Source organism: Lytechinus variegatus, chromosome 5, assembly GCF_018143015.1.
Source record: "Lytechinus variegatus isolate NC3 chromosome 5, Lvar_3.0, whole genome shotgun sequence".
NCBI lineage: Eukaryota > Metazoa > Echinodermata > Echinoidea > Temnopleuroida > Toxopneustidae > Lytechinus > Lytechinus variegatus.
The window spans coordinates 38,182,213-38,207,393 of NC_054744.1; the positions used below are offsets into that span (position 1 = coordinate 38,182,213).

At 36.4% G+C, this 25,181-nt stretch overlaps 2 protein-coding genes across 2 annotated transcripts in view; one reads left to right on the plus strand and one right to left on the minus strand.

The window, feature by feature from the left end:
- Positions 1 to 1,310: 1,310 nt before the first annotated feature.
- LOC121415450 (beta-D-xylosidase 1-like) overlaps positions 1,311 to 25,181 on the plus strand; it is a 29,119-nt gene continuing 5,248 nt past the window's right edge. Inside the window, exons 1-10 of the mRNA XM_041608653.1 lie at positions 1,311 to 1,648; positions 3,411 to 3,570; positions 4,796 to 4,966; positions 9,602 to 9,693; positions 10,072 to 10,303; positions 10,777 to 11,022; positions 11,430 to 11,652; positions 12,365 to 12,454; positions 13,761 to 13,969; positions 14,642 to 14,845. Coding sequence (XP_041464587.1) covers positions 1,311 to 1,648; positions 3,411 to 3,570; positions 4,796 to 4,966; positions 9,602 to 9,693; positions 10,072 to 10,303; positions 10,777 to 11,022; positions 11,430 to 11,652; positions 12,365 to 12,454; positions 13,761 to 13,969; positions 14,642 to 14,845 — 1,965 coding nt within the window. The remainder of the gene's footprint in view (positions 1,649 to 3,410; positions 3,571 to 4,795; positions 4,967 to 9,601; positions 9,694 to 10,071; positions 10,304 to 10,776; positions 11,023 to 11,429; positions 11,653 to 12,364; positions 12,455 to 13,760; positions 13,970 to 14,641; positions 14,846 to 25,181) is intronic.
- On the minus strand, positions 8,017 to 9,085 carry LOC121416087. Its single transcript, XM_041609544.1, has 2 exons — positions 8,512 to 9,085; positions 8,017 to 8,104 (listed from the first exon to the last, which is right to left on the minus strand). The coding sequence occupies exons 1-2, from the start codon at positions 9,002 to 9,004 to the stop codon at positions 8,097 to 8,099; spliced, it is 501 nt and encodes a 166-aa protein (XP_041465478.1). The 5' UTR covers positions 9,005 to 9,085; the 3' UTR covers positions 8,017 to 8,096.

Sequence of the window (25,181 nt, forward strand, 5' to 3'; positions counted from 1 at the left end):
TGGCTGAAAATCATCTCTGCAAACTGTTGTCAAAAAATAGTTCTGTCAAACATGGTCCAAGATTTGATCCTTCTTACGTGGTACGCCTTTTACATAATTTTTTTTCATCCAATTAAAGAAAGTATTTAATTTTGATAAGCCTTTATATATTGACTTCGTGTTAGCTTTGGCTGAAAATCATCTCTGCAAACTGTTTTAAAAATACTGGTGTTATATATAAGTTGAGGTCAGTTTTCCCTAAAGAAATTTTATTTATATTATATTCCTCATTAATTGTTCCTTACTTAAACTACGGTGTGCTTGCCTGGGGCAACTCACTTAAAACACAATTGCAAAAATTATTAATTTTTCAGAAGAGAGCTATTAGAAGTATATGTAATGTCAGTTATCGTGCCCATACAAATGTTTTATTTCATGACAATCACTTATTGAAAGTGGAAGACATTTACTTTATGCAGCTAGGATCTCTTATGTATGATTTTGATTCAGGAAGTCTCCCTAATTCAGCTCTGGCACTGATATTTAAGAAAAATAATCAAGTAACCAATTACAATACTAGATAATCTTCCACTCTCCATATATCTCGTGCAAGAACAAAGTTCACTTTGGATACTCTAGTTTGCACTGGACCCAGGTTTTGGAATGCACTTGACCCTGACATTACACATGCTGTCAGTTCTACAGTGTTTAAACGAAAATTGAAATCTTATTTACTGAGTAACTATGGAAGTGATTCGTACAGCCAATTTTTCGTGTGTTATTTATTAGTTAATGCTAAATTATCAATGTTTCACCCCCCTTTCCCGGGCCTGGCTGGTCTCTGTCCTCATGTCCCCTTTTTTGTCCCTTCTGTACATTAATGTGTCCCTCTTCTCTCCCAGCCTCTCTCTTTAGTTATCATATTATATTATATTGCCATTTCTGTGTTGTTTATCCAATGTTCTTTGAATTCGTAATGAGGAAACTTAATTTACAAGCATTGCTTCACTTAGGTCTCCTCGTCTTCCTTTATTTCTTTTTTTTTTCTGTATAATGTATTTAAAAACAATGTTTTTCTGCATACTCTGTTTTATGTATACTTGTATGGTATGTTTTATTATGTACTCTGCTTATTTTTTCATACACACTTGTACGTTTTGTCATGTATTCAAACTCAAATTTGGAAGACAAATAAAATGAACTTATGAACTTAAAATGGAAAGTTAGAGCAAGGTTGATTGTAAAAGTGGGCGTGTCTCGCTTCCCAAACGTCACGTGATAGATTTTATGGTCACCTGATCGCGCAAACAATCTAGTCAGAAATGTTTAAAATGACGAGGAAAATTATTAGTTTCGCTGGACTATTCATTTTTGCTCTCATAAGAATTAGTGTTGGGAATGGCGAGTTTGCATCAAAGAGTGAACTTCCTTTTTGGAACCATTCCTTGCCATGGGACCAGCGTTTAGACGATTTATTAAATCGTTTAAAAGTGGATGATATGACATACCAGCTTGCGAGGGGAGGAGCGGATCCAAACGGGCCAGCTCCGGGGATCAGTCGTCTGCAGATTGGCAAGTATGTTTGGAACACTGAGTGCCTGCGCGGGGATGCTCAGGCTAAGAATGCCACTGCCTTTCCACAAGCTCTCGGCCTAGCTGCAGCTTTCAGGTTGGTACTAATCGATGAGAATGAAACACCAGAAATAATCTCCATGTTTGATTTTTCCTCCAAGTCCAAACATGATGTTGTTTTAATGACATCTAACAAGTAAGGCCCTATTCTGGCCAAATCGTGGTTTTGGGAACCACTCGTAGATTTGTGTATGCACACTTGTGTACAAAGTGAATGGAGGTGGAAATAGGGAACCGTGCGTGTGACTGAATAAAGCACTGCTGTATGAAGTGAACGGTGGTTTCCTATATCACGATAATGCTATTCTTAATATTATAGTTTTGTGAGTCAATCAAAAGCAAGGAAAGGCAAAGCCAAAGCAGATAATGAATATGTGTCACATATATTTTCTGAAAAACATTAACCCCAAGCACTCATTCAATGAACAAGGTTATAATATAACCTTGTTCTCAGTTATATCTCCATGTGTGGCAAAATAAGGGTGGCAATGTTTGGCTTATTTTCTCTTTTTCTTTGAGGCAAATGCTTGATTTTTTTACACTGACAGTTTCCATTACACCTATTCAATACAACTTGGCTCTTATTTAAATTTGATTCTTTAAATCATTTTTTTCTGAATTAAAAATAGAGATCAAAAAATGAAAATTTTCTTGCCATATTACTTTCCACCAATAGAGGGCGTACACAAAAATATGCCCAAAATTCAAGTTTTTGAGCGCTCTGATGAATACAAAAATTATTCCCAAGTTACTAATGAAAAATAAATTGCAAATGTATGAAAATTAGTAATTTTGGTCACAAAAGTGATATTTTAATGATTTTTTTAAAGTGTGTGCCCTGTACAACATTGGCATACCATAGTCCTACCTGTAGATTCCCCACAGGCAGGGTGGTAGCAGTGAACAAGTGACCCCAAGTAAGAATATGATCCATTAAATCCTTTTCAATTTCATGACAATATATTTTGTTACCTTGAAGTAGAAGTTCACCCTGGCCTGATTTTAAGTTTGTTTTATTTAAAGCAGAGAAAAAGTACACATTAATGAAGGTTTAAAAGAAGAATGAAATAGAATAACTTATGATCAGGCCCTGTTCATTGAATGAGTGGTCAGGCTTAACATTAGACCAAAAGCTTCAGTCTCTGTATTTTGGTTGTTCTGCTGAACTACTAATCTTATGTTAAATAGTTCTATATTTTTGATTTGTAGTTTATATATCCTTAGAGTGTAACCTCGATGTGTAATATAGCCCCAAACTTTGGACTCTGGTCTGACAAAAGTGCTGGTGTCATAACAAATGGGAGCCCACACAGACACTTTACCGTCGGTGAATGGGGATTACAGTAAAATGTCAGAAATTGTTGAATAAATCCCCAGAAACGACGGTTATTCCTGTCTAGCTTAACATTGGCTATAAATTTTTAAAGTTTGATTTTGTGATGTCTTGTGCAAACAGCTCCCTCATATGTCATAAAATACCATTTTCATTTAATAGATGCATCTCTTATTCTTCAATGAATTTTCAACAAATCTTCATCAATGAATTTATGTACTTTTACTGCTTGTATTAAAATCAACTTATCATCAAAACCCTTTCATAATTAATGCCTAAAGCGTACACAGGAATGCATTTATTTAAACCCTTTTCATGATCATTTACATAACATGATCATGATATATCACAATTATTTAATGTATGAGTAGTTTGAAGGAAAGGCCTACATATGCATTGGGTAGAAGCTTCAAACAAATTTCTTGGTAAAACTTTATGTACTTTAAATTGCTTTCTTTTTTTTCAGCCGGGACCTCTTATTTCAAGTTGCCAATGCAACCGGCTATGAGGTCAGAGCTAAGAACAACTACTACAAAGCACATGGAGACTTTAACAATCATCAAGGACTGAGTTGCTTCAGTCCTGTCATCAACATCATGAGACATCCATACTGGGGAAGAAACCAAGTAAGAATAACCTTCAGGGTCCAGGGCTGTGTTTCAGTAAAGTAGGGGAGACCGGGGTTAAGTGGAACATGGGGTAAGTTGAAACATTGTAATTTTCTTTAACGCCTGTAAAATAAATTTATGCAATACTGCCCTCAATTTATTGCAATAATAATTCCACACTGTTGTAATATTAAAAGCAATGAATTGAGGGCAGTATTGCATAAATTTATTTTTATGCAATACTGCCCTCAATTTATATTGCAATAATAATTCTGCACTGTTGTATTATTAATAGCAATAAATTGAGGGCAGTGTTGCATAAATTTATTTTACAGGCGTTAAAGAAAGTTACAATGTTTCAACTTACCCCATGTTTCAACTAACCCTGGTCTCCCCTATGTTATCATTGGCAGATTATGATTTAGTGATGTAAGGTACTTTGAATTTCAGAATTTGATGAGCCTAGAGCAACTTTGTTAAATATTTTAAGAATAATTTCTAGCTTCTTCCTCTTCCTCTCTGAGTATAGACCACCTTCTGGTGTATTATTGTACTATCGAGGTTTGCCGGGGACTGGTGGGCGCAATACATCTGGTGAACACTCTACTCTTTGACGAATAGTGTAGGCCCCTTTTGGTTTCATTTCTCATTGATGACATGTTTTGTTGAAACAGGGCCCATTTTAACAATATGGAAAGAAATTCCAGCTCATGGATTCAATGATAATGTAATTATCACAAGCATTAACTATGTACTATTTCTACCGCTAGTGCCTGTGTTATAGAGAGTAAATACCCTGCCTCTGCTGCTGTTTTTTCTGGTAATGTTGGTACACTTTCTGTCTTCTCTTCCACTCCAGCGGTCCTTTCCAGTCTTCCACTATCACTTGATTAATCACAGTTACTACCACTGCTAGATATACCATTACCACAAACACTACATGTACTTCCCACCCCCTAAACAGCTGCTTCTATGGCTGCTGACATCACCACTATGGAAATCGGCAGTCAATTAGTTAACAAGAGAAAAGCTTTGGTGAATTATACTCTATAGTTGATCTGTAGCTTCTCCTTTGTTAACTACTTGACTGCTGAATTCCAAAATTCTAATGAACTTTTATGCAGGGACTGCCTGGTTTCAGTAGGCAGTGGGTTACCTGATATTTGCTACAATGTGTTAAAATTAGATTCAGTAATCAGAAGGTTAAATCTAATTTCGACCTATTGTTTTTATTATTCAACAGGAGACATATGGTGAGGACCCATACCTGACGGGAGAGCTTGCTAAGAGCTTTGTACGGGGACTCCAGGGCAACCATCCTAGGTACATTTTGGCTAACGCTGGATGTAAACATTTTGCAGCTTATTCTGGACCTGAAAACTACCCCTCATCAAGGTTCTCATTCAATGCCAAGGTATATTGTATAACAACAACAGCAGCAGCAGAGGCAATAAAAAACAACAATGCTAACAAAACATCAGCTTCAATCATGAAAAATAGAGAAATATAAAAGAGAGAGAGTTTGACCCTTTCTAGGCGTACTTTGCAACAATGCACACTTGGTGCCATGCTCAAACAAGCTATGCGTTTTTCGCTCCCTGAAAATAATCCAGCATAGAGGGGTTCATGGCCCAGCGCACACAGAGTTAAAGATGTATATCAGTGAAATTAAAATACACTGTACAGTCCTGCATCCTTTCATTATACAGAGTGTTCCAGGAAAAAACAAGAATTATAGATACTTTGATCACACATATCATATAGTTTGATCCCACTTATCATTGATAAATGTTACATTCAAGATTCAAGATTCAAGATTCAAATATTTATTGTCTGTAAAAACACAGAAATTCGGCCTCCGCTGGCATTAAAATTTACATGACAACACTTATTCAACATTACATACAAAATACATAAATAATCAGTACAAAAATAACATTATACAATTCCACCAATTTTCAGCATTCTCTAGCACGCCCACACCACCGCAGATGCGCATAACAGCAGATTTACATGTAACGAATCCGCGCCACAGCACCAGTGCGGCGAGACAGAGAATACTGAAAAATCCAGATAAATAATGTAGTAAACAACAAAAGAAATTCACATGTCTATTAAAAATATGTATGGCATTAGGGACAAAGGATTGTCTGAACCTGCATCGTATTGTTTTAGGCACTGATAGACGTACACCAGATCGATTGAACTTGAACAGATCATGGGGTGCATGAGATGAGTTGGGAACACCACTGCTCCATCATGTTCATAATCTTAGAATTGGAATAGCTTACATGTAAACTGTAATAACTTCCTAAGTTGTGTATATATAATATTGCACTTAATTAGTTTATTTTAGTTTATGTTGCAAATCATAGCATTTATTAAGTATTATTATTTCCAATATCATTGTATTCATAAAAAGAGATCCAGAGTATGGAGCCAGAAAAAAAAAGAAAAAAAAGAAAAAAAAAAAAAAAAAAAAAAAAAAAAAAAGGATAGAAGAGAAGAGAGATGGAAAGAAGATAACCTATCGTTTCACATGTCTATTAAAAATATGTATGGCATTAGGGACAAAGGATTGTCTGAACCTACATCGTGTTGTTTTAGGCACTGATAGACGTACACCAGATCGATTGAACTTGAACAGATCATGGAGTGCATGAGATGAGTCTTGCATTATTTTGTGAATCTTCAGAAGAATTTGTTTTTCATAAAGATCACCAAAAGTAGGGAGCTCTACGTGAGTAATTCGCTGAGCAGTTTTCCTAGCTCTTTCAAGCTTCTTCACATTTTCATTTGACAAATTCCCGAACATACAAACTAAGTTGAAGGTGATGATACTCTGTATCAATGATTTGTAGAATAATAACAGTATTGTGTTGTCTACTCGAAATTCCTTTAGTTTTCTGAGGAAGTACATCCTTTGATTAGCTTTTCCAGCAAGTACTTGTGTATTTGAATTCCAGTTCAATTTATTGTCGATAATCGTTCCTAAATATTTATATTCAGGAACCTGGTCTATGGGATGTCCATGCATGGTAAGAGGCTCATGAAAATGTGAAGAGCGACGGAAATCAAAAATAATTTCCTTTGTCTTTTGAACATTGAGGAATAGATTTGATTGATTACACCATTCTACAAAACTCTGTACTTCTTGGAAGTAGCTCTCTGGTCCATGCTTTAAAAAGCCGCAAATAACCGTGTCATCAGCATATTTAATTACAGAACAGTTGGAAAACAGAGAGCTGCTTCCACTGGAGTAAATGGAGTAGAGAAAGGGAGAGATTACACAACCTTGAGGAGCTCCGATGCTGATGGATGTAATATTTGAGGAAACTCCATTGTGTCTTACCCATTGAGGCCTATTTACCAGAAAATTTAAGATGATTCTGACATATTTTGGAGAGACATCAAAGTTTGATAAATACTCAGCCAATTTATGAGGCATTATGGTGTTAAAGGCACTACAAAAATCAACAAAGACACATCTAACAAAAGCTTTTGGGAGCTCAAGGTGTTGGTAGATCCTGTGTAAGAAGACTGTCACAGCATCTTCAACACTTCTATTGGCTTGGTATGCATATTGGTTAGGATCAAAGAGACCTGTCTGACGTCTGATAGATTTAACCAGAACTCTCTCAAAGCACTTCATTACATTTGATGTAATTGCCACAGGGCGGTAGTCATTAAACTCTACTGGTTTTTTAACTTTTGGAACAGGGGTAATAATAGAAGATTTCCATATCTGCGGAATTATACCTGTATCCAAGCATGCTTGGAAAATGTCAGTAAAAATACAAGCAAGTTGTTGGCTGCAAACTTTTAATAGTTTGTTTGAGATCCCATCCGGACCAGTTGCCTTCCCAACTTTGGCCCTAGCAAACATATTCCTAACATCACTAACTTTAATTGTTACATCATCAACATCATTGGTTTCATTAATTTTACAGTTGAGCATTTCCAACATAGAATTATTTTCAGCAGAAAGGTCGTTCGTGTCGAACCTACTGTAGAAATCACAAAGATCATTTATATATTGCACAGTAAGCTCTTGATTTTGGTTAGATTTCTTATAACCAGTGATAGATTGCATTTTCTTCCAAGCTGCTTTGGGGTCCGAACTTCTAAAATTCTGTTCTAACTTTTTCCTATATTTATCCTTACTGCATGATATCTGTTCTCGTATCTTCTTCTGTAGTTCTTTCATCCGATCCTTGTCACCATCATGAAAAGCGTCCCGTTTCTGTTTCAGTAAGATTTTTAATTCTCTTGTGATCCATGGCTTGTTGTTAGGGTATACTCTATATTTCCTTACAGGTATGGAAGATTGTACGCAGAAGTCAATGTAGTTGTTGACAATTGATAGCGTTTCATCTGCAGATTCTGCTGACTCAAGAAGGGTATTCCAATCAGTGCATTCCAGACTAGCTCGCAGTGTCTCCACTTCATCCTTGCCCCAGATCTGCTTCTCTCCGGTGACCGGCTTTCGTGATTTGAGCTGCTGTCTGTATTTTGGACGTAGAAGAATATTGCAGTGATCAGAGTTACCAAGCTGAGGACAGAGAGAAGAAACAAATGCGTTTGGAACGTTGCTGTAGCAAAGATCCAGCTTGGCATTATCACGAGTGTTCTGAGTAACAAACTGTTTATATGAAGGTAGTGTGTATTGCAGGCTACATTTATTGAAGTCCCCCAAAATGACTTTAACTGAATCTGGAGAAATGTTCTCATACTCATTCACTTTAGTTGCTATGCTCTCACTTGCTAATTTAATGTTGGCTTGTGGTGGAACATAAGCCACAAACATAAAGATCTGACCGAATTCCCTTGGAAGGTAGAATGGGCGTAGTCCAACGATAAGCAATTCATAATCAGCAGTACATATCTTTTCTTTAATTGACCAGTTATTGCACCATGACTTATTCATAAACATGCATACACCACCACCACGATTCTTACCGGATTTTGCAGTTCTGTCACTTCTGACAACTTCGAAATTTGTTATCTCTATTGCACTATCTGGTATGGCAGTATGGAGCCAGGTCTCCGTGAAACAAAACAAGCTTGCTTCCCTGTATTCGTTGAGGTACCGGACATTTGCGCGTAATTCGTCCATTTTATTCTGTAGTGAGCGTACATTTCCAAAAACAATTGAAGGTAATGGTGTTTTAAGTCTGCGCCTCCTTACTCTGCGTCGAAGACCACCAGGCTTACCCCTCTTGCGTGGCTTTATTTCCCGCGGAAAGTTCTCGTATCCATTGGGCTTGCACTCCACCTCCTCCGTGTGGCGGTATGACAATAGCTCCGCTCGTGTATACGTGTACGAAACACTAGCTCCCTGGGTGTAATCGAAGTCAGAGGGCAGACATGTTGTCAGCATGAAAAACCTCGTAAATAACAGCAAAACAGTCAGAAGCAGGGTCCATCTAAAACTTGACATATAAGAATCCATTTTGACACAAGTTCACATATATCAAAATTTCAAAAATTACGAAAAAAATGAGAAAAATCAACAAAAAGTCAGGAACAGAAAAAGCCAGCGGTGGTCGCCACTGTGCAGCGCCCTCAATTATAATAGCTTTGAGTCTTTACTTTGATCTTGAGGAGATAAAGAGTGATTTAAAAATAGATTAAACAAATAAAATCATTTGGGGGATGATATCTGAACTTTTAAAAAAAATTACATCCCCGAACAGCATATCCGCGCTTTAATATGATACCTCAATCAAAGAAATTAATCAATGTCATCCTATTAATGCAACTTGTCGAAAGTCTGCGCTGCATCTTTTATCAGGAATCCCACTTTATTAAGGGATGTTATATGTCTTTTTATTGCAGCTTTCCTGCCGTCTCAATTGTTTCATCTATGGTGACTGTAATGATATGTTACGAGTAGGTGCTTGCAGGATTCCTGCAAGAAAGACATGGATCTGAAATTTGACAAGTTGTCTATTAAAGCTGTCATGTTTCTCTTGCACTTTTTGCAATTTTCAACTTGGCATATTTTATCAAAGATAAAGTTAACTTGTTTTGTTTTTATTCTTTCTAGGTGTCAGATAAAGATTTGCAGGTGACATTTTTCCCAGCCTTTAAAGAGTGCATCAAGGCAGGAACGTACAGTTTCATGTGCAGCTATAACAGGTGAGGTGGGTTCACTGACATCACCATATCAGCGTATTGATTTTTCTTGTCATATTTATCTTCTACATCTATCTGTCACTCCAGGGAAGGTACAGATGTGAAGTTTAGGTGAAAGAACTTTTCTCTGGATGGGATTTGGAACATGGCATTTATGGAAAAAAAAAATAAAAAACTAAAAAACAAACTTATTTTCCTAGAAGAAAAAAAAGTCAATAATAGTTAGAAATGAAAAGAAAAATTGTGATTCAAACAACTTCTTTACATTCCAAACATTCTATGATGGTATGTCTAGTTGTTAATGTTGGAGTAACTCATTTTTCGTGTGTATCCACATTTTGTAGAAAATTGCCATCTTTCCTTCATTTCTTTCTTTATTAGTGTAAATGGCATCCCTGCTTGTGCTAACACCTATCTCTTGACAGATGTTCTGAGAAAAGAGTGGGGGTTCAAAGGTTATGTAGTCAGTGATCAGAGAGCACTAGAGCTGGAGGAAATCTCGCACAACTACACCACATCATATCTGGAAACTGCTGTTAAGAGCCTCAAAGCAGGGTGCAACCTGGATTTGGGACATAATTTGCCTGCTGTATATGATTACCTTACAGAAGCGGTGAGAAAAGATGATGCTTTTGATGCTTTTACCAAAAGTTAGAGCTGCATCTTTCATGCACAAATACCACAAGTAACTTTAAATTGCTACTGTCAAAGACAGTCGATGGGAAATCCTGGAAAGAGGTTGGATTGAGTTGCATCTTTTACATCGGTTTTCAAGCATTCCCGGCAAATTGATTTTTCTGTGATGAAAGTGAGGATTAGCGATAAGAAGGCACTGGCAGAAATGACGTAGCTATATCTTTGGTTACTGTGTCTAATACTGTTGGGTTGAGCATTTTTGATATTATATTGATATGAGTAGACTGATACTGTAAATACTTAAAGTCCTAACCCTTTTCTTATCCCTGCCTTGCCCCTGCCCTGGCCCCGGTTCAGTCACAAGGGGTAATTTTTCTCACAAAATGTTGCTGAGCTCTTTTTCTGAGCTTTTTGTAATATCCCGAACAGTAATACTCTCATTTTGTTCAGGTTCAACTTGGCATGCTAACCATCAAAGACCTTCGAGACAGTTTGTCTCCTCTTTTCTACACCCGCCTACGTCTTGGTGAGTTTGACCCTGTGGATCTCAACCCCTATGCCCAGCTCAATGCGGATCAAGTTGTACTGTCACCTGAACACCAACAACTTGCAGTGAAGGCTGCCCTCAAGAGCTTTGTGCTTATCAAGAATGAGAGGAACACTCTGCCAATAGAGGGCATCATTCAAACTTTAGCAGTAGGTGATATTGATACATACATGTAATGTACATGTTAGTATGCATCCTGATGTGTAGACCAATGCTTTTCATAGACTTCAGTACTCACAGAAAAAAATTGAGGATTCATTAATCAGTTTGAAAGAATTCTATTTTCCTCAAAATATAATTGCAACAGATTTAAAATGATTGGAAACTAAGTATTTCAACTTATATGTTCTTGATTAGATAATTAGATTGGCATATTTTCTCTGGTATCTTCCTTTTGTATTAATTCCTCTTACAATATTATACTTCAAATTTCACTGTCTTTTGTTTTTGCTTACCTTTGCTGACCCCTTTAACAATCACACTTAACGCTGTCCAATGATTCTTCTTTATTCTTGCACACTGTTTCAGTTACCTTCTTCTTTTACCCTTTCATCAGGTAGTAGGACCTTTTGCCAATAACTCCAACCTCCTCTTTGGTGATTACGCACCTGAGCCTGACTCTCGGTTTGTTACCACGGTCCTGGAAGGTCTGTCACCCATAGCAACCAAGACCAGGAATGCCTCTGGATGTCCGTATCCTAAGTGTGAAGCCTACGATCAGCAAGGTGTCATGAATGCTGTGGCGGGAGCAGACATGGTGGTTGTTTGTCTTGGAACAGGTGAATTGAAGGGTTGATGATGATGATGATTCAATTCAATTCAATGTTCCGTGATGATGATGATGATTGTGGTGAAGGTGAAGAAGGATTCTAAGAAATGACGATTATAATGATGACAATGGTAGCAGCAGGAGTTATTACTCTTGGTACGTGTGATGATTTTGGTGACGTTAATGACTGGTTGCAATGATGATGATGATGATGCTGAAGGTGATTCAAATTGTGATTTTGAGGTGGTAATTATTCTTATCAAATAATGCTTGGTAAACTGCAGATAGTATTGACAATTCACAATGATGATGTTAATGATTCTGAAAGTGTCAAGGACCGATATTTTTGGTGATGCTGCTGTTTCTGGTGGTGGTGGTGATTATAACGATGATGATGATGATATAGATGACGATGATGATGATGATGGTGGTGGTGATGATATAGATGATAATGATGATGATGAAGATCTTGATTATGACACTTCTGATCAGTATGATAATTGTGACAAATACACTTATGATTATTATAGGAGTTACAATGATTAATATTGTAATGATGATTTTGGTTATGATGATGGAACATAGTATAAAATGTCTGCTTGTTAAGTTGCCTGTCAATGAAAAGTTAAACCAATCCCTGCACTTTTCTGAACAGCATAGAGATAGAAGTATTCCACTGGCAAAACTGCCCTTCACTCACAACCCCTCTCTTTCTCTCTTAGGGATTGGTATTGAAATGGAAAGTAATGACAGACATGACATGCTGCTTCCAGGCAAACAAGAACAACTCCTCCAAGATGCTGTACGCTATGGTATGTTGAAAGCGATGATTTTAAGATAAAAGAAACTGAGTACTTTGTGTTCTTGTTGCAGACAGACTGATATTATAAAATGCAATTCCCCTACACCCCAGTCTCTTATTTATTTCTGTTGTTTTTTATTGACAATTGTTCATTGGGAATTTTCTGTAATGGAAAATCTGCAGCGAGTATTAGTCGATAATGTAAAGGCAGTAGTAGTTGCTTCGTTGTGGTCTAGTGGTTAAGACTCTCCGTCTTTCAATCTGAGGAATGTGTGTTTGATTCCTAGCCGTGGCCTGTTTTCCTTCAGCAAGAAATTTACCCAGGTGAGGAAAGCTGCGAGCACTATAATCGGTAGACTAGCTTAGCCAGGGATAATATAGGAGCGCCTTTAGCACCTTCAAAGGTGGATATGTGTGCTATGCACATCCTATATTATTATCATAATATGCATAGTCTGCTGAATCAGAAGAATTGCTGATGTAACAGTAGACTCGTAAAAGCAAAGAAAAAAGATATTGTCTGTGTCTAGATGATAGGCTATTGCAACAGTGTTCATTATGTAATCACAAATCATCATATTTCAGCAATAGTGTCAGCTAAGGGCAAGGAACAAAGTTGTTAACAAATATGGTTGCACGCAACAGTTCAATGTCGTAACATAAGAGGCACATCAATTTAAGCAAGAAAATATTGAAATCCTGTGAACAAATTGCCATTTCATAGTTTGAAACTTGATACTATTTGTGTAAATTTTGTTTGATTGTAAAGAGTGAAACTGAATGTACATACACATGTGAACAAGCTTACATTTTTATCTATTTTTTCCAGTGTGTGCGCACATATCATCTATTTAGTGATGTTAATGTTGAATTATGTTGGATTACATTAACCATTATGTGCAATCAACTGAACTATCAATGTGTAAGCATTGTGTTACAGGCCTTAGAGAGTGTGGCTCGTATTCTGGAGTCAGGTTTAACTTAGTCCATGGTCTAACCCTATAATAAATTTATGGAAAGCAAAAAAATGTCAAAATTTCCTTATATTGTATGTTTCTTATGTTTTCTGTGCTCTTTCTTAACTTGTGACTGGTGATAAATGCTATCTTATTTATCCTTCCAAACAAGTTGAGAATTATTTGAGAGAAAAGTGAGCTGATACATTGAAATTCTACTCTTTAGAGATTTATGCCACTATTGGCTATCCATTGTTTAACCACAACTTTAAATCAGAATTTAAATCAAACCCAACTTCAGAATACGGGCCAACAAACTTTATCTTTAACCTGAATTTGTTCATTTAATCTTTATACCAGCCTCAGGGAGACCAGTTATCCTTCTTCTTTTCAACGCTGGACCTCTGAACATCACTTGGGCTATGTCCAGCCCTTCAGTTCAAGCTATCATAGAGTGTTTCTTTCCTTCCCAGGCAACGGGTGTGGCTCTGAGGATGATGTTCCAGAATGCCCCTGGCTCAAACCCTGGGGGCAGGCTTCCTTCCACCTGGCCCGCTATGGATGCTCAGGTCAGTAAACTGTGAAAGTGACTGCAACAAAGCCTGGTTGTTATACTAGGTAATTAATTTGTGGCAGAAAGGTGATACATTGAATGTAAGGAGATTAATAAATGACCACTGCCTTATAACGATATATTTGACATAATATTAATAAAGTATACTTGTACATGTTTTGGTGTATCCTGTCATTAATTGATACACCTTCAGTATGCATATTTATCTCCTCTGCAGTGTCATAGCTACATTTCTTTTAGTTTCTGTTGGCTGCCAGCTTTCAATATTACCTAGTAAAAAAAAGTTGTATGCCTGTTTGATGATAAAAGGATTTCTTTGCTTAAATAAATAGTGAGAGTACAATCACTTAAATGGTATAACAGTTGATTATGTTAATGCAAGCAATTTGATATATAGTTATTTCATTAATTATTTAATGAAAGGATTAACTTTTTAAAATGTAATTTAGATCTTTGAAATAAAGGAAATAGACTCTGCAATAATTTGTGTTTCTTATCAAAATTATGGGCCTTAGGCTAGCTCCATAGTAAACATTTATTTTTCAGGGGAATTACATTCATACATGTACTTATATAATTCTTTAACTAGAAATGTCAAGGGATATATATACTATTGAATTCTATTTATTGGCTCTTTCTATCAAGTGTTTTCCCCTTTTTTTTCTAGATCCCACCAATGGAGAATTATTCCATGGATGGGCGTACCTACCGCTATTTCCACGGTGATCCTCTGCTTCCATTCGGCTATGGGCTTTCCTACACATTATTCAACTATTCTGATCTGATGGTGACACCTGCTTCCATACAACCATGCCAGAATGTTACGGTTAAGGTGACAGTCAAGAACATTGGGAATTATACAGGAGATGAGGTGAGGAATACTTGTTCAATGATCTTTGTAGGTTTGCATGGTGGAGTTTATAACGTAGAGGTTTACGGTTCATAATGTGTAATGTGAAGAAGGGAAGGAAATACAGGTAGAAAGAATGAAATTGATATACGGAAATAAGAAGAATTCTTTCTTGAAGTGAAGTCCTGAAAAGGACTGTAAACCAGATGAGGTGAGCCAAATATGGCTTGAGTAGTGATGGTTTGAGTAGTAGCAGGATGAAGTGAAGAGAGGTTACTTGTAGATCTCTGCTGCTGAGTTGTTGAGCTTTTATCTCTTTGGTGTTGGGCCTTCAAATGAAACAGGAGAAAGAAATCAATGAATTTGTCTTATTTTCTTGTTATCCTATTTGGGAAAACATTCAAATACTTTATTTGGTCATTTGGAAATGTCTTCTTTCGGAGAAGGGTGATTCTTTACTTTGTCCTGGTCATCCACATTTGGCAATCCTCAGATTGTACCGTATCGAATGTGCACACACTTAACTTCTTTCAATTGCAATTCTAATTGCAATTGCAATTCTTCACATTGACTGCATATTATTATTTTTCTTTATTTCACTCTTTGTTATTCATCCCCCTTTTCTTCCCTTTTATCAACTACATATTCTTTCTCTTGCTACCTGAGTATCCCTCTTTTTTTATAATACATAACCTACAGTGAATCAACTTGAGGCTTCCAAATGTAGAAAGTTTCTTGGGGAATAAAAGTACATATTCCAAGCTTTTTTTTTCTGCACCATGTAGCAATGTTTGAAAGTAAATGTATTAAGAAAATAAAATTAATTCCTTGTACATGTAATTACTAAAATTTCCCCAGACCCTCTCTATTTGGTGAAAAAAAATGTTTATTTTCAACCTTAAAATCTTGTGTCATTATTTTGGAAGGCCTCTTTATTAAATGAAGTGTGCTTTTGACCAATTGTCACAAAGGTGTTAAATGAACCTGTTTCTGTTTTGTGGGAGATAAAATGACTTTTTTGTATTAATAACAAGATAATGAATAATGTAACCTTGCATCAAATCCATCCTGCCTATCTAGAAAAATAAGGCATTATGTCAGGGAAAATAAGCTCATTGGAAACTGGTAGATTGTAGCCATGCTTTTTCACTCTTGTGAATATGTAACTTGTGTTAAAAACATATATTGCACTTGCACAACAATAATCATGTTACGAACTAGAATTTCGAGTTTGATTGCCAACTGATGGTGATAAGCTCAAGCATATAGAACTGAAATAGAATGAAAGAGGAAGGCCCAATATCAGAGCATTAGTAATACATCTTTCTTCACCCACTTGAAGTGATAAGATCTTTGAGAATGACCTTAAGCTCAAAATAAATATACTGACGGAAAAAAATGTGATGCATGTTCCTTTCACAGATAAATAGATAAAAATTAATACCTCGAGTGACGTTTTTTCGAATTGTCATTCTTAAAGTTTTGATTTTTTTTTTCTGACATCTTTCATCCATTTTAATAGCGTGTACATTATGCATAAAAAAAAATAGGTGCATAGCTTTGGTAGCATTATATTTGCTGTCTGTACATGTACACTACGTGTGCAGCTCTAGCTTAAGCCGGGTAATGATAATAGTAACAATGCGCCTCGGAAGAGATTGTTTCTAGATAGATGGCGCTATACAAATGCCTGATTATACTCCACCAGCACATTAATAAGCATGGTTGAATTAGCTCAGGTAAGCCTAGTGAACTGCATGTAGGTTTCATTAACCTTTTGAAAATATATGTGACAAAAAAAGTTAATATACATTTGACATCTCATCAACATATTAACTGTGTTCTTTGGAAGGGAATAATAATTGAGTGCTAAAATAGGGAGTTAGGAAAACTAAGGAAATGTTTAATAACATTGACTACATCACTTATCCATTGAATGCTCTGTTATACATATAAAGCTAATTCACTTTATGTATATGTAACCAGTTGAACAATATCAATTGGAATTGATATAAAGTTGACTGAAGTAAATACATGAACTGGAACATATTCTCATTTGTCTTTACAACTCTTAGGCTGTTACTCAACTTTGTGACACTGATCTCTTGCAAAAAGCAACAGCCCTGTCTTATCTTTGGCTCTATCATTGTCAAAACTCTTGATAGTATTTCTCCTTGCATGAGTGTTGTTAGTCTGCATTTCCTAACAGTTGACAACTATAATATGTGTAGCCCCAACCAGTGGGGAAAGATTCTTTACTTATGGCAAGAAAGAAGATACATGTAACAAACATTGTCAAGGAATCCACAAGCTTGGAAAAGGCGTACTTGGTACAGTACTCTTCATATTAATCTTATTTCCTGCAGGTTGCTCTCATCTTGGCGACATGACAGACATCATTGTGAAAGAAATGTTTCAATGCAAACATGATGAAGAATACCAAAAACTTTTTCATGTTCATTCTTAGTTATGAGTACATAACTTGAAGGGCCTTCAAGGACAACAGTATCTCTATTACTGATGGAGCCACCCTACTAAAACAGACTTATAAGTACATGAATAAATAAATGAATAATGAATAAATGAATAAATAAATAAGTAAATAAATAAATAAATAAATGAATAGATAAATAAATAAATGAATAAATAAATAAATAAATGAACATGTAGATTGCTTCAAAAGTTGCCCCATGGTAATTGTTTGAAAAAATGTTGGCATTGGGCCTGTAGGGTTCAAGTTGCCTTCTACGACATTTGAAAGAGCAGTGGTACTATTGGAATTCACTTTATTTCCTGCAGATTGTACTCAAGTCTGTGACGTGATAGCCAACAAAGTGAAAAAAAGTAGAGGGGAGGAAGATAAAGGAGAGAAAAAATATTAATGATGAATGTAATACATTGCTTTGGGTCTTGTCAGAATTATTTAGTAGTAGTATGGTATTTATTCAATCAAGAAAAAACTGGCAGAACAGCTAGTCCAAATACTGAAAAAGCCAGTGTATGGACTGTATAAACAAAGGCAGAGTGCAATATTCATAATGATAAATCATAAGCAAAATATTACGTTCAATCAATTCTCAATAGAAAAGTTTCAAATATGACTCGATGTACTCTGATATACTCTATGAGGCTTATTTGAAAGACTTTGCTTTTCTTAAATTTATTTGTTAGTTTTAGTTAGACTGTGCACATGCTTGTAGTTGAGCATATTGTGCTTCAGAGATACATGTATGGGTATGTAATTAGGAATCTGTGCAATGATGCAGTCACACCTTTCTATATTTTGCTTTCTAATTGGTTTGATCCTAAAATTACATCATGTCTTAGAAGTGCTTTAGAAGAAGTTTGGAAATGTGGTACAGTCTGCTAGAGGAATCTTGCCTTTTAGAACATCCTGATTTCCTCAGTGTTTCCGCAGTGGTTTCCTAGCATTGCCATGGTGATGGACGTTCTATTGTCTGTACCTGCATGACATCTGTGGGAGGTTGCTGAGCTGATGTCCATTTGCACTTTATATATGTCTTAAATCTCTTTGTCAGTATTTGTGTGTATGAAATGTCTTTTGTTTTCTTATATTCATTGTAGCTATGAATATTTCCCATCCTCTTATGCTTCCTTGTGGTATTTATCTTTCTCTTTCTCATTGTCTTTCTTTTATTGCCTTTTTCTTTATGTTTGGTCTTTGTTCTCTCTTCTTTTGTTTCCCCTTTTTTTCTCTTTCCTCACTCTATTGCTATTTTTTTCTCTCCCTATTACCACTTCAATCTCTCTTTATTTTGATTTCTCCTTGTCTCCTTCTTGTGTTTCTGTCTGTTGCTGTCTCTCTTTCTTACAATCACTTTGATTTGTCTTTTCTCTTGCATTTCGAGCTTTAGTACTATTTAATATTTTTCTGTATTTTGCTCTTCATCTCCCCTCTCCCTCTTGCACCCTCTCTCTCTCTCGCCTTTGATTCTTTCCTTCTTTTCTCCTTTGTATTCCTTTCAATCATCTCTACCTGTTTCTCAATGTTACTGTGTGTTTATCATTCTCACTTGCACACACCCTTTTCCTGTCTTACCCCCTTTGTCTTTAACCCCCGTCTAGTTTCATATTTCTCTGCTTCTCATACATGTATCATTTGATATGAGAGTACAACGGTTCAGTGGTATGATTCAGAAGATATGACAACCACAGGGCCCCCTGTATCATATATCTTAACGATTGACTTGGGGCTCATTTTACAAATTGATCATACACAATGATCAATGCAATCAATTATACAAATCCCATGATCAATCGCTATATACAGCTTAATGTTACAAAGTCAGAATGTTGAGAAAGACATTTGAAGTCTTAATAAGAGATCCAGCTGAAGATATCAATTTTGTTCTTGCAGTCAGAGAAGAAAGGGAGAGAATGGGGTGGTTGTAAATTAATGGTAAAGATTTTTAAAAAATCAGAACAATGATAATTGTACCTACATATTCTGATGACACTACTCTAATTATTCAATACAGAATGAATGAATAAACAAATGCATGTACATAAAAATCAAAGGAGTAGCAGAAGAAAAAGAAAAATCAATCAAGTGTATGCATAATGTAATGCAAAGCAACTGAATATCATACATGTAAAAGAAACTAAAAATGACAAAGAGGAGATTAAGGGGATCCCATGACTATTTTGTATTGACCTTCACCTCTTTGTTTTGATGAGCTGTCAAATACTAGGTGAAGGTTAATACCATGCCAATCTTGTGAAACTTGGATAGAGGGAAAATGTAAGAATCATTTCATGTTGAGTCACCAAACAGCATGAAGGATTAAAGGGATAAATTTTCTCTCTGTCTTTTATCCCATTTCATCCAAATTTTGCTGTAATGCCATAATTTTCTGATTATTTCTTGTGGTCTTTCTTTCTCTTTCTTGGCCTACTCTGCACTATATATAGTTTGTCATTAAATAGGCAACAAGATAATCGGCACCTCATAAATGCTATAAAGTATTATCATATTGCATGGGTTGTGTCAAACTACTATTTCCTTGCAATGTTCTTGTCATCAGCCACTTTTATCAATCAAATTTTTCTTGTAATCTTTCTGAGAATCTGCATTGAAGATACTTTTGCCTTGGACATTTATGACCCAGAATGCAATTTTTCTTGGAATCTTTCTGTGGATCGGCATATTTTTATTGAAAATGCTTTTGCCTTGGACATTATGATCCAGAATGTGGAGGCCTAATGTCCCACCACTTTGTTGTCCGTTGATCCATTATGTAGGTATGTTCAAATTAAAGAATATACCTATTAAGTCATACAAATTGCAACAAAGAGTGAGGACTTTTGTCAGAGGTTACATGGCTTCCTGATATCAAATAAAGATTCTGTCATTGTTTTGAGCACTATATGCTGTGTCTGACTCACATATTATCATGACGTGTAAATGTAGTTGCCTATATCTATCTCTCCTGTATGGCTTACAAGATAATCCAAATAGCCTAAAGATTTCCTTTAGAAGTAATTGTAAATATATTAATAGCAACTGTATCCACACCCTATAACAACAACAACAACACATTCCTATTTCTGGATGATATGGTAATAAGGTTTTATGTTCTGTAGAACTGAAAGATCTGACTTATTGTCACCCCAGAACAAATGCGTACACCTTGTTGCAGGAAAGTCACCCCACTATGAGTAACCTGAGACCTACACAATCCTAATCTTATATCTACAGTGTGCTGTTCTTGTGTTTGAAGGGTAGCATGAAACTCCTGTTTGTGGACACACCTAAGGATCTTCATGTTACAGAAGATGCATCATCTTGATGATCGGGGTGAATATCCAACCTGTTGGTGAGCCCGACTTAGTAACCAAGGCAAGGTGGCTGATATCGATTCAAGGAATGTCACATACTAATAGAAGACCACCTAACCAAGGATCCTTCTATAATATTCAAATTATCCTCATATTCCTGAATCAATCATTGATATTTATACCATATTCAAATTGTACTGGTTGTGACATAGTAACAATTAATTTAGTTTCAAAGTACATCGTTAATAGTTGGATAATGGTGTACGTTATCAAAACAGAATCAATTTTTTGGTGTGTTTTGGAATGCCCAGCAAAATCAGCTTCTGAATGCCAGAATAAAGAAAGAGAGACAAATAAGATTGCAAAGTCACATGAAAGAAACTTCAAATATGATTCTATTGATTTGCATAAATTTCTCAAAATGTACACCAGTTTAAAGTGTCCCACGATAATTCCTCTCCCCCGCTTCAAAGCACCCTGAGGACATTTCCAAATAATAATGAATGATAACAAATATCTCTGCCTGCACAGACAGGATGCCATGGCTGATTGTGGTAAACCTCAAGGTCCCTTTTCTCCTTCCCCCATATGCCACTAATCAATGTTTGTATAAAATTATAGTATCCGTTCAGAGACATGACCCCCAGTGTCTAGCTGTTACAATGTAGTAACAGTGTGAAAAGTTCGGGCCTCAAGCTCAAAGACAAATTTAGAACTTTCCCCTGATACAATAGCACAAATGTAATAAATACCATTTGATACCTTAAATTGTTAGTAATTTAGCAGATTCTTATAAAACAATTTTTAAATATACTATTCCTTGGAAAATTATACCTTTGTGAATATTTTTGCTTTAGAGGATTCATCCAGGGGTGGGGGCACTCAAATTATTTTTTTGATGGGGATGTGCCTCACAAAACTCTGAAAAGGGGGTCTAAGGAACTGACTAAAAGGGTAAAATACAGGGTCTTGGGAACTAAATGTATATCATGGTGTGTGAAAAACAGGGTCTAAGGAATGGGATCACAGCACTGCAGGTATGTTGCACCATAGCGCTGTGTATGCGCTAACCATGCATGGAGCGGCTACTACAGTGTAGTTATGTGTAGGGAGTTGCGAAGCCGTACGTGCATCTCTCGCATGTGGTGCTCGATCTTGACAATTCATGAACCTTCTGTTTAAGGGTTAGACTCTACCTTATATGACTCACTAGAGGGCATGGTATAAGAAGGTTAGTCCATGGTATACCTTTCCTTGGTGTGTCTGAAGCAGAAGTATGGGTTATATCCTGTAAGGAAGTGTAGAGCTTTTCATAGAAAGTTGCGACCTTGCCATTTCCACTGTAGGTTAGAAGAACATCATGATCTCTCTGTACCCTCTTTCGCTCTTTCCAAATTTTTCCCTGATTTTCCACATGATCGCACTTTGCAAATCTTATATATTTATACATGTATGTCATGTGAAAATTATGGTGAATTCTCAGTATAGCTTTGCCAATACTTGCATTTTATGCTGTACTACTTATCTTGAAATCTATTGAAATGTATTCTAGAATTTTCTTCTTACTTGATGTCAAAATTAGTAGTAATGTCAATCAAACTTTGAGGATTATTCATTTTGAACATTATTACAAGGTTTTCATATTCAAAGGCTTATTTTCCATCATTAGACTTTAAATCAAAGGAGGTCCACTACTTTGTATATAGACTAAATACAATACATGAAAATTGATTTGCAGGCAATGCGAATTAGTTTCCCAAAGTCTTGATGCTGATTGGTCCTTTATAAATTATTCAAATTTTTATATACCATTATTGTTAAATGAACAAAGTCAACTAATATACAGGCAGTACACAAACAAAAATGTTCCATTAATCAAATTTAGCTCTTTATTTAGCCAGTTGAAACGCAATTCCATGTACACAGGGAGGACTGAAGTTGGACAAAAAATGAAATCAGGATGCTTTTAGTTATTGAATCACCCTTCATCACTCACCAAATTGTACCCATTTTGATCCTAATCACTTTTCAAGCTCCATTAGTCCCTTTTAATTTTGACTGCTCTATTTCTTAAGTGTTTTTTAATCCATCCATATGCTCCCACACAACCACATGGGGATTAAACATAGTCCAGAAATATACTGCTGTCATAATTGGAATGATAATGTATTGGGTAACATGAAATGGGCCTCAGGGGTAATATTAGATGGTGATGTGGTTTGGAGGGGGAGGGGGGCAATGTTGGGTACTGAAATTGGTATATGCTGCTATTTTATGTGGATGATAATGTACAGGGTAACATGAATAGGGCCTCAGGGGTAATAGTAGATGGTGATGTGGTTTGGAGGGGGAGGGGGGCAATGTTGGGTACTGAAATTGGTATATGTATATGCTGCTATTTTATGTGGATGATAATACCTCAGGGGTTAATAGTAGATGGCCATGTGGTTTGGAGGGGGAGGGGGGCAATGTTAGGTACTTAATTGGTATATGCTGCTATTTTATGTGGATGATAGTGTACAGGATAACATGAATAGGGCCTCAGGGGTGATAGTAGATGGTGATGTAGTTTGGAGGGGGAGGGGGGCCATGTTGGGTACTGAAATTAGTATATGCTGCTATTTCATGTGGAATGTATGTACAGGGTAACATGAATAGGTCCTCAGGGGTAATAGTAGATGGTGAGGTAGTTTTGGAGGGGGAGGGGGGCAATGTTGGGTACTGAATTTGGTATATATGCTGCTATTTTATGTGGATGATAATGTTTTTGGTAACATGAATAGGGCCTCAGGGGTAATAGTAGATGGTGATGTGGTTTGGAGGGGGAGGGGGGCAATGTAGGGTACTGAAATTAGTATATGCTGAATATGTGGATGATAATGAACAGGGTAACATGAATAGGGCCACAGGGGTAATAGTAGATGGTAATGTGGTTTTGAGGCTTTGAGGGAGGGGGGGGGGGGCAAGAGGACCTCTGTTAGTTCCCTCTGATTAATAGGGGGGGGGGGGGTGATAGTACATGTGACACTAGGCATCAGTTTCATTTTGAAAGAATGAACATTAATGTTTTCTGTTTGAAATAGCATAAATACATAACACACAATAAATATCTGCATTTATGTCATTTTCACAATTTTCAAGAATGGACTATCCTCTATAAATAACCAGTTGAACTTGAAATAAATTCAGAGGAAATTTAAACGATACTCTTGGATTTATTTTGTGATAAAACCCCATTCTCAAAGGATCTTGTCTGTATACCTACCGCATTGTCATGATACTCACAAAATCAATCAGTGTTCAGCAGGGATTTTCTGAATATAGGATTTAAAGCATTAATTCATGATTGTCTGTACACATTGCTTAGAAGCAAAGAATAGATTTCATGATTCAGCCCTGACTAATAGACCCTGGGGAATACCCTCGTTTTGATATTAATTGGTGTTGATGGCTCAGAGTTCGAACTTCCATTATAGGCGGGGGGACGAGACCCTTTTGATGACATTATAGGTTTCCCCTTCTTTACAAGATATGTAGGCATCACACTCTTTATTTTGTCACCTACAATATGTTTCTCTTTCTCTCTAAGGGTGTGTTTATGCTTCCATTGCGAGGACAGAATCAGCGATTTCAAACGCCGATTCAAAACGCCGATCGTAAACGTGGTTCTGGGAGTGCTGTTTATGCTTAACTTTTCAGAGCAAATCATGATCTCCAGCTGGCTTCGCATCGTAAAGCGAGGTCAAATTGGGCGCGCCTTTTTTCGAAAGTTTTTTTTCTGATTGTTGTTATTACGTGGAGATAAGCATGGAGCAATACGACTGTATTGCCCGCGGATTTTCATCTCACCGGAAGCATGTACCAAATGACGTCATTTAAACACGTTTACGATCGCGGTTGTGTTTATGCTTCCCCAGAAAGCCTGATTCTGGTCAAACAACGTTTACAAACGCACCTTTTTGTGAGTTTATGATCGGCGTTTTGAAACAGCGTTTAAATGAAAGTAAGCATGGACGCAACCGTGTTTTGGACTAACCATGTTTGGAAACGCTGATTCTGGCCTGAAAAGTGGAAGCATAAACACGGCCTTAGTGTCATATCTACCATTCAGTTCTTCAAGACTTGGTTCCTCGGTTTCTATCTGTTAGTCCCATTCCTTATTGTCTCTTATTTTTCTTTTTTAACATAAGATTGTCCATTTAAAGTAGGCTTACTCTGCTCTCATTTAACTAATGCAAGTGATGATCAGCAAATTTGAACATAAAAAGAAAACATGTTTCATTACTTAAACTATGCTTGTACTATTGAACTCTACTGGTACAATGTGTCAATTGCTTTATGGAATCTAAAATATCGTTCTTATGATATCTCCTAATTATCCAGTTACATGCAGCTGTTAATGTTTGTGTAGAAAAGCAAAACCTCATGCCTCAGCTACATTATATGTTGTTCATTATAGTGATGATTCATGTTTCATTTTTTGCTTATTATTCATTAGTATTCTGGACAAAGCAAAATGTAATGCAACAGCTACAGTATGTTATTCTTAATGACTCAG

Bases quoted from the DNA above. Each gene is read 5' to 3' on its own strand.
- LOC121416087 (XM_041609544.1), bottom strand. From the start codon at position 9,004: ATGGATTCTTATATGTCAAGTTTTAGATGGACCCTGCTTCTGACTGTT.